This window comes from Typha angustifolia, chromosome 13 (genome assembly GCF_048772165.1).
Source record: "Typha angustifolia cultivar Huaian chromosome 13, ASM4877216v1, whole genome shotgun sequence".
Taxonomy (NCBI): Eukaryota; Viridiplantae; Streptophyta; class Magnoliopsida; order Poales; family Typhaceae; genus Typha; species Typha angustifolia.
In genome coordinates, this window is record NC_133251.1 from 5,125,461 (window position 1) to 5,135,441 (window position 9,981).

The following is a 9,981-nucleotide window of genomic DNA, read 5'->3' on the forward strand; positions in this document are numbered from 1 at the left end:
ATCTATAGTGAAACAAAGAATTTGATAAGAAATTCATAGTTTAAGTATGAAATTCTGACAATAATTCATATTTTTTAAGTATATATTGTAATTTACTTGTAATATTAGATTAACTTTTTTATTTTAGAGTTTTTTCATATTCAAAATATATCTACGGTGAAATAAAGAATTCATAGTTTAAGTACAAAATTCGGAGTTTAAGTATAAAATTCTGACAAAAATTCATAGTTTAAACTATCTCTAATTAGTCTCTTCTTTTATTAATTAATAAGCAATTAGAAACTTGTATAAAAAATAAAGAATTAAAAGATAGAAAAAGAAGCAGTAAAAGAAGAACTAGCATCAACATATGAAGTAGAAGATGAAGGAGAAGAAGTTAAAGATGATGAGTACGGATCATTTATCTCTCTTATAGTGTTCTATCAACATAAGACACTAAATGATAAAAAAGGTAAAATTGAAAAAAAAAAAGTAAGATAAAAGCTGCACGTGAAATCGAAAATGACCCTGTTTATTAAATCGAAAACCAAGTGGGTTTTCGATGTAAATAATACTCTCTTTTTTCTAAAATCCATATACGATAGATTTTTTTTTGTATACCGTTCTAAAATCTCTTATTTACATGTAATTCCCTCTAAAGTTGATATTCGTACATTCACATGGCTCTCAAAATACTTAATTTCTTTTATTGATAGATCTGAAAAATCTTTGCTTCCTTACATGGTACTCAAAACCCTTTACTTGTGTTTTGCATGCACTCCTCTTGATTGAAGACATCTCTGCCTTTTTCATCAATTAAGTACTCCGGCAGAAATTATAAGTTTTGAAGGGTATGTTTATGTTTGTAAATATATAAAATTGATACATAAATATATATATATATATGGTCTACTAATTTTAAATACAAGATGTTGGTGGAAAATAATCCAAGTGAAATTATCTTAAAATATTTGGTGACATGCATAGATAATTCATTGTGCATGGGGACCTCATTAGCATTTGGAATCACCTTTCTTGGATGATAAATAAACGAATTAGGACAAGCACGACAATAATAATGGACGCTAACATCTATGATCTACTTCACCAATTGAATGCCTCGCTTTCCTCTGTTTCTCTCATTCGTACTGCCCTTCAGAGTTAGTTTCCCTCCCTCGTGAATCTCGAGATGCATTTTATAGGTGAAATATATAGTATTTAGAGTTATATATATACATATATATATCTTTCTCAACCTTATGGCTTATAATTTCGATCATGAAATGTGGGGGCCTTCTTTAATCTCTGTTTGTTGGATTGCGGTATGGAAGTATCGAAATAATATTTGGAAGCCAATGCTGGTAGTTTGGACTGAACCATAGCAATCGCTTATGAGTACTATATGACTCGGTCCCCCCTTAGCCTTGAGAATCGCCGGTCGCCTCTCGCCTGATTAGATGGGAACCTACTCCGCTTGATTTTCTAAAACTTGATACTGACATTTTATTTTTTAGTCCCCTAGACAAGTAGGTTTTATCTTGTGCACTTCGCTAGGCTCTCTGGTATTGTTGGCTATTGTTCTGAGAGTTATCATTCAGTACTTACGGCCAAAGGTGTTGCCCGGTGAAAAGTTTTTCTTTCTATTTGCAATTGTGACATCTCTCATTTTGGTCGAGGAATCTAACTCATTGCTATTAATGAACATTCTAAACAGAGTACATGCAGCCTCGCAGTGGTCTATTGTAATTAATATTTGAGAATATTATCTTTCTATCATCTCGCTCGTACGTCTTAACGCAAGAGAGGTTAATAATCGCCTCTTAATTAACATTACATACACATATCTTATTAAAATATAAGTAAACAATTTTATCCTTTGGGCCAACTCTTTCTCAAGGATAGTAGAACTCCACACATAATTTCTCAAGTTTCTAAATCAAATTAGTTACCTAAACAATATTACTATAAGAATCACATAACTAATTAGCAAAACAGATATCAAATTTAAAGGGGGGTATATCCCAGATGGGTGATCCTGTGCTACCTAATAAAATAATTGAGACTATACCCAGTCCGTGATCCAGAAACGCACGTGATTTCTTTTAGAACGAGAAAGAAAAGCGCACACGATTTAAATCCTATGGAATTAAATCTTATCCTTCTGGTTGGTGGTCACATATTATTAAATTCCACGTACTGTGTCACACCTGCCACGTTAATTATTGTACGTCTCGTATAAATTATATCTATATATATATATATATATATATATATGTAATAGAATAGTGGAGTCTATCCTTATCTCCAGCAGCCCTCGTGGTTCATGGAGTAGGTGAGATGAGATGCATAGTAATTTAATTAGCTACGACTTCTCACAAGCCCATAAAATGTCCCACTAAATCTGAGTTTTTTAACCCAAAAAATGGTATAAATTATATTATCTATTACAGAGGTCTAAAAATAAAAAATTATGATCGAAGGAGATGTGTTTTATCCTGCTTTATATGATGAGTAGTCAATGCATAAATATATATATATATATATATATTATATTCTTTTAATAAAGTATTGAATTGAATGAGTTAGCTAAAATAGATTGTTTTCAGTAAGAAGAATTATGAGTTAATCTCTCTAAATGAATAAACTGTTCACAGACAAGGATTTTTATGTATTTATTTTGATAAGGAGGAACAGAGTAGGTGGGTTCGCCAGCTCGAAGTTTAGTCTTTCCTCATCTGAAGATTTGTGTACCAATTTTTAATGAGGTAGGAAGATTATCGTAGAAGAAGCTTATCTTGAGACTATGGACTTAGTCTAAAACAATTTACAACCCTCTTGCTTGGTCAAAAACAAGAAGCTTTGAAGAAGATAAGTGATGATGAGGGAGGTGAAATGGCCTGAAAATAATTGAGAGCGTGAAAATCCCTTGAGACGAGAAAAATCGAGAGCGTGGAAAACCCTCGGGGACGAGATAAGAAAAGGACCCATATCCTATCAGACCTCTATGAGAAAGTCTATTATTAATTAAAGGGATTTTTATAAATTACGTCCTATGTTTTGTCTATTTTGTGATTCGTACCCTATCTTTGGAGATTTTATAATGCGATCCCTTACTTTTTCTATAATATTCATTTAACACCCTAACGTTACTTTAACTAACTAACATTGACTATGTTATATAGTTTATGTCACTCTAATTTAAAGATTACTAAAATACCCTTAAAAAGTTCATTCTTCCCCAAACTAAATCCCCACAAAATCCTTCTTTCCCAAACTAAACCCTAACTCCATAAAATCTAAATCTTTTTATCTATAACTAAACTACCTCACAAAATTATAATATCAAAACTCACAAGCCTTAGAAGCTTCTCTCTAACTTTCCCCAAATTTTCTTCATCTTCCTCTCAATCTTTGAGGTCATAAGCAACAAAATCGGCTTGACGTTTGAGGAGCTCTAAGATTGGCTTGGCATTTAGATGATGTTCTCCATGGTTTGAGAAAAAACAACAAGTATGGATGTTCATGTTATGAATAAAATTAGAGATAAGTACAAGGATAATTTAGAAATATTATAAATTACACAGTGGATTATAATAAAATATTCTCTTTTTAGTATCATTCAATTTGATTATGGTTAGATTAAGTTAACTCAGGATGTTAAATGAATATTATAGGGAAAAAGAGGGGTCGTGTTATAAAATCTCCAAAGACGGAGTGCAAATCATAAAATAGGCAAAATGTACTATTTGATTTATAAAAATCTCTTAATTAAAATAGATCTATCTACAGTAACAAACTTTATGGTCAATTCCTAAATATTAATAATTTGTGGGGTTACATGATACAGGGGACCAATTTAAAGCATAAACCCCAACTCGGCATAAATTATTCTCATGATGACTGCTGCTTTCAATGCTCTTTTCTTTCTTTTCTTTAATTAAAAAAAAAGTGTCCAAGGAATTAGTAGCAACTTGAGAGATTATTTTTATTTTTATTTTTTAGCCTCTCAAATTGCTTGAATCAATCAAACATTCAAAGATAAAAGTTCTCAATTTTCTTTTATTAACTTCCAATTTTTTTGCGTCTCCACCCTACATGCTTTTGGTTAGACATGGCTCAATTATATAAAATGTACTTACTATTCACAAAGTAGATACAATATATGCATGAGCTCATGGACAATGTATACATTATCATCTTATTTTCCCTTAATACAAATTAAGCTTGATGATAAGTTCCTGCATTACTAGACAATGGGATAGTTAAATATATTTTAATATAATTATGCTTAAAATTACTTTAAAAATAAGTCTTAAATTAGTTTCTATACTTATGACGAAAGTAAAACTATTAATTCTTTTATTAAATTTAATCAAGTACTATAGCTATTTTGAGTAGTGTTTTAGAAGCTTAATTTAGCTCTTACTTTATTAAATATCTGCGCTTAATTTATCTCTAAGTTATTTCAGAATAATAAAACATATTTTATTCATCATATATTCAAAATGTAGGGTATAGTATACAATTTTCTGTAATTAATGATAGAATGAGACATATAACAAACCATTTGCCATCCATAAATTTATCACTCTCCTAGAAAGTGATCCATAGAATTGTCACTTTCCTTTTTCACTTTCCACCATCGGTAACACCTCCTCACCACCCGCATTCATCACTCGTCATAAATAATCCTATAAAAAAGTCTCACTTTATATCCTCCCAGATGAGGTAACGTGTTCTCTCCATTTTAAAAGCTCTTCTCTAAATTTATTATTAAAATATTTTTTTAAAATTTCCGTTAAAATTATCAAAATATCATCAAAAATAATGAATAAGTATATAGACTCAGTTTGAAATATTTAAAATAAAAATAATTTTAAATATAAGTGCAAGACCATAAAATATATTTAACCTCAATATATATATATATATATATATATATATATATATATATATATATGGGAAGTGGGAACAAACGTGGGACAATCGTCACGTGATAAGCACAGAAGTTTGCACTAAATTAAATATCACGTGGATAACACGAAAGGATTAATAAATATCTATCCGAGTAGGGGTTTTTTTATAAAAAAAAAATATATCTACATGGATATAAAAATAGAAGAGCATCACTTACTAGCATTATAAATAGCCCCCCCTACCATCTCTATATTACTCATCCATCCTTCTCCTTATTACTTCTTCTGCAAAGTTTAATTAGTTAGGCGGAGAAATATGATCGGCATCGGGAATATTGTCGGCAATGTCATCGGAGGAATTAAGGGCACCGTGCCGGTCAAGGCGACGGTGGTCTTGATGAAGAAAAATGTCCTCGATTTCAATGACTTCGGCGCCAACGTGATCGACAACATCGGCGAGCTCCTCGGCCAGGGCATCTCCCTCCAGCTCGTCAGCGCCACCGTTGGCGACCCCAGTAAGCAAGCCTACCTCCTCCGCCGATGCCCATGATTGGTTTGTGTATGAGAAGAGGCAAAGAGGTGATCGGCTTTTTTGTTTTGTGTGTTTTGATGCAGATAACGGGAACCGAGGAGTGATAGGACCACCGGCGTACTTGGAGAACTACGTGTCGATCTTGAAGGCGATCGCCGCCGGCGAGTCGAAGTACAGTCTGACGTTCCGTTGGGAGGAGAAGCAGGGGATTCCAGGGGCGATCATAGTGAAGAACCACCACTCCTCCGAGTTCTTCCTGAAGACCGTCACTATAGAGAATTTCCCCGGCAAGGGAAGAATCCACTTCGTCTGCAACTCTTGGGTTTATCCGGTGGAGAAGTACAAGTACGATCGCATCTTCTTCGCCAACAGTGTGAGTAGTATATTCATTTTAACATCTACATCTACATCTACATCACTTCTTCTTCTTCTTCGTCTTCGTCTTCGTCTTCTATTATCAGCATTCAAGACTTAGTCTTTGCGTCTAAAGCACGCGTTGATTATTCTTTCCTAGTGAAATGACCAGTCTCTTTTGACTCTCTGAGGAAAGTACAAAAGTCCAGTAATATATATATATATATATATATATATAGATAACATTTACTCTGGTAGTCTGGTTGGTGGAGGCCAACAAGTAAATTAGTAATGCATATGGTTATTTTGTATATGTACTTACTAAGAAGTTTCCTTTCAACTGATGACGTTTTAAATATTTAAAGATTAATCACGTATATAGGAGTTAGTATATATATATATATATAAGGAGAATGCCTTCTTCTTTACGCCCTTTAAATATCTTTTATATATAATTTATTACAAAAAATATTATTAATTATTAATTTAGTGTCTTTGTTGACAAAATTTATTATTAATAATTGCAGACGTATCTAAAATCAAACACGCCAGGCCCTCTGCTACCATACAGAGAAGATGAACTTTATCACCTCAAAGGAGACTATGTATCAGGGCAGCTGCAAGAATGGGACCGAGTCTACAACTACGCATACTACAATGACCTAGGTAATCCTGACCAGAAGGCGTCACTGGCTCGACCGGTTCTCGGGGGATCTGCCGAATACCCATACCCTCGGCGTGGAAAGACCGGCCGACCGGCCTCCAAGAAAGGTATTATATATCATCTTCCGATGACCATTCTTATCCGAGAAGTCTAACCTACTAGACATATTATAATATACTGAAAAACAATTCATATCCACTAATTTTTTATTGTTCAAACTCTATATATATATATTTATTGTTATATAATTGTGAGATCTGAAATCAAAAGATGCACAAAAAGCATGACTGCATCTTGATCATAATGTCATACTATAATACAAATTAATTTCGTTGTCTTGTGAATGGACTGTCTGTCCTATCTTGCAACTTGGAAAGAAACATGTCTACTTGGCCCATTTAGACTTTAATTTTTTTAAACTAGTTTACTATACCTTAAAAGTTTTAAATTCCAGAGTTGTGTCTTATCACATTAAGACAATAGGATCTAATAATTTTATAATTGTGAGATATGAAATCAAAAGATGCACAAAAACCATGACCACATCTTGATGAAAAGGTCATAATATAATACAAATTAATTTGGTTGACTGACTGTCCTATCTTGCAACTTAAAAAGAAACATGTCTACTGACTTAAATTTCAGAGTTGTATTTTATCATATAAGACAATAGATCTAATAATTTTACAACAAGCTTAATTTTATTTGTAAATTTTAAAATTTAAAAACATTATTCTTTTCATAGCTGTCCACATTAATTATGTTCCCTATACTATTATATATATATTTTTTATTATGTTCAGATTAAACCATATATTTTGCTTAAGAACTATTGAAAGTAGATTATAGATTTATGGAAAAAATAAAAGTAGATTTAATAGCACGTATTTTCAAAATATTTTAAACTACGTAAATATACCGTTATTGTTTTAAATACTATTATTTTATTTTTATAGATTATTGGAAAAAAATCGGATATGAATTCGTATTGGATATTCGGATATCAACGTATCATCCGACCAACTTAACTTTGAAGCTAATCTTGTCACAAGTTAGAAAAATCGGCAACTATCATCTAATACTGCGCCGTGTTTACTCCTTCGAGAACAGATCCCAACTCGGAGAGCCGACTTCCATTGCTGAGCTTGGACATCTACGTGCCTCGAGATGAGCGATTTGGACACCTGAAGATGGCGGACTTCCTCACCTACGCCATCAAAGCTCTGGCCCAGTCCGTTCTCCCCATCCTTGATGGAATTTTCGATGGCACCCCTAACGAATTCGACTCCTTCGAGGACGTCCTTAAGCTCTACGAGGGAGGCCTCCCTGTTCCAAATATCCCCCTCCTTAACGAGCTCAGAGAAAAAATCCCTTTTGAGATGATCAAGGAACTGCTACGCACTGAAGGCAACCAACGCTTGCTCAAGCTCCCCAAGCCTCAAGTCATCCAAAGTAATTAATTACTATCCATGTTTCAAGAACATAAGCATGCATTAGTAGTACACTGGTGATTTTAATTTTGTTTGAATTTGTAGAGGATGAATGGGCTTGGAGAACCGACGAAGAATTCGCGCGAGAAATGCTCGCCGGCGTGAATCCTTTGATCATCCGACGACTGGAGGAATTCCCTCCGAAGAGCAAACTTGATTCGAGCTTGTATGGCAACCAGAACAGCACAATAACAGCAGCTCAGATTGAGAAGAACTTAGGTGGTCGAACTGTTGATAAGGTATATTTCATAAACGAATTCAGTTAGCTGTAAGTGAATTGATTTGAAGTTGCTTTTATATTTACTTATATAACATCGAGTCACCCATGTTTGTGTAGGCTTTGGAGGATAAGAGACTTTTCATCTTGGATCACCATGACACCTTGCTTCCATACCTGAACCGCATAAACTCTACTACTTCCAACAAGATATATGCAACCAGAACCGTGCTGTTTTTGCAAGATGACTCCACTCTCAAGCCCTTGGCGATTGAGCTCAGCCTGCCCCACCCGGACGGAGAACAGCACGGTGCAGTGAGCAAAGTCTTCACTCCATCTCAGACAGGGGTGGATGGATCCCTTTGGCAGTTGGCCAAGGCCTACGCCACCGTCAACGACTCCGGCGTCCACCAGCTCATCAGCCACTGGTATATATATATATATATATATATATATATAACAGGTTCCACTCATAATCTATCTCACAATTATTTGTAGATATATGATTTTTTTTTAATTAAAATTATAGGTTGAATACCCATGCGACGATGGAGCCATTCGTGATCGCGACGAACCGGCAACTGAGCCAACTCCATCCGATCTACAAGCTTCTGAGCCCGCACTACCGTGACACGATGAACATCAACGCCTTGGCTCGTCAGACATTGATCAACGCCGGCGGCATCCTCGAGTTGACGGTCTTTCCTTCTAAGTACGCCATGGAGATGTCTTCCAAGGTCTATAAGAGCTGGAACTTCATGGAACAAGGCCTTCCCGCCGATCTCATCAAAAGGTATGGACTCCGTCGTCCTATAATTAACAACACATCAAAGTGACGAAACAGAGTTTTTTTTTGGCCAAAGAGATAAGAGAGGGAGAGTATCTAAATCTGGCCTATTGCTGCAGAGGAGTCATGGTGGGGAACCCAGAACGTCCGGACGACCTTCGTCTTCTGATCGAAGACTACCCCTACGCCGTCGACGGCCTCTCAATTTGGTTCGCGATCAAGACCTGGGTCACCGACTACTGTGCGATCTACTACCCCACCGACGCCGCCGTCCAGGCCGACGTGGAGCTGCAGGCGTGGTGGAAGGAAGTGCGCGAGGTCGGGCACGGCGACAAGAAGGACGAGCCATGGTGGCCCAAGATGCAGACCGTCTCGGAGCTCACCCACACATGCAACACCATCATCTGGGTGGCCTCCGCCCTCCACGCCGCCGTCAACTTCGGCCAGTACCCCTACGCCGGCTACCTCCCCAACCGCCCCACCATAAGCCGGCGTTTCATGCCAGAGCCCGGCACGGCCGAGTACGCTGAGCTGGAGAAGAATCCCGACAAGGTGTTCCTATCCAGCATCACGAGCCAACTACAGACCATTCTCGGCGTGTCGCTGATCGAGATCTTGTCGACGCACTCCTCGGACGAGGTCTACCTCGGGCAGAGGGATAGTCCGGAGTGGACTACGGACCAGAAGGCGTTGCAGGCGTTGGAGAAGTTCAAGGCAGCGTTAAGTAAGGTTGAGAATGATATTATCGAGAGGAACAAGGATGTTAGCCTCAAGAATAGGAATGGGCCGGTTAAGATGCCTTACACCTTGCTCTTTCCAACCAGTGGAGTTGGGCTCACCGGTAAAGGGATACCTAACAGTGTCTCCATTTGATTGGAATGGATGGGAAGAGGTAATTTCTAGTAAGATGGAGAGGAGTGGAATAAATGAAGGTTGATGTGCTTATTATGTCCTTAGTTTGATTGCGGATAAATAAAATCGCCTTGCATGGCATTGCGAGCATGTATCTCTTTTCTCTTCTTTGGCATATATATATATATAT

General features: G+C 36.3%; 1 protein-coding gene across 1 annotated transcript; it reads left to right on the forward strand.

Annotated features, from left to right (window-relative positions):
* Nucleotides 1-5,148: 5,148 nt before the first annotated feature.
* On the forward strand, nucleotides 5,149-9,941 carry LOC140773169 (linoleate 9S-lipoxygenase 6). The gene is made up of 8 exons (XM_073115595.1): nucleotides 5,149-5,410; nucleotides 5,511-5,800; nucleotides 6,309-6,552; nucleotides 7,556-7,897; nucleotides 7,981-8,174; nucleotides 8,273-8,580; nucleotides 8,682-8,945; nucleotides 9,059-9,941. The coding sequence occupies exons 1-8, from the start codon at nucleotides 5,212-5,214 to the stop codon at nucleotides 9,810-9,812; spliced, it is 2,595 nt and encodes an 864-aa protein (XP_072971696.1). The 5' UTR covers nucleotides 5,149-5,211; the 3' UTR covers nucleotides 9,813-9,941.
* The last annotated feature ends 40 nt before the right edge of the window (nucleotides 9,942-9,981 follow it).

What these genes read in the sequence shown, in the direction of transcription:
- LOC140773169 (XM_073115595.1), top strand. Translation starts at nt 5,212, where the DNA reads ATGATCGGCATCGGGAATATTGTCGGCAATGTCATCGGAGGAATTAAG. An exon ending in CGCCACCGTTGGCGACCCCA is followed by an intron (nt 5,411 to 5,510) that starts GTAAGCAAGCCT and finishes GTTTTGATGCAG; the next exon opens with ATAACGGGAACCGAGGAGTG. An exon ending in CCCGCCGATCTCATCAAAAG is followed by an intron (nt 8,946 to 9,058) that starts GTATGGACTCCG and finishes CTATTGCTGCAG; the next exon opens with AGGAGTCATGGTGGGGAACC.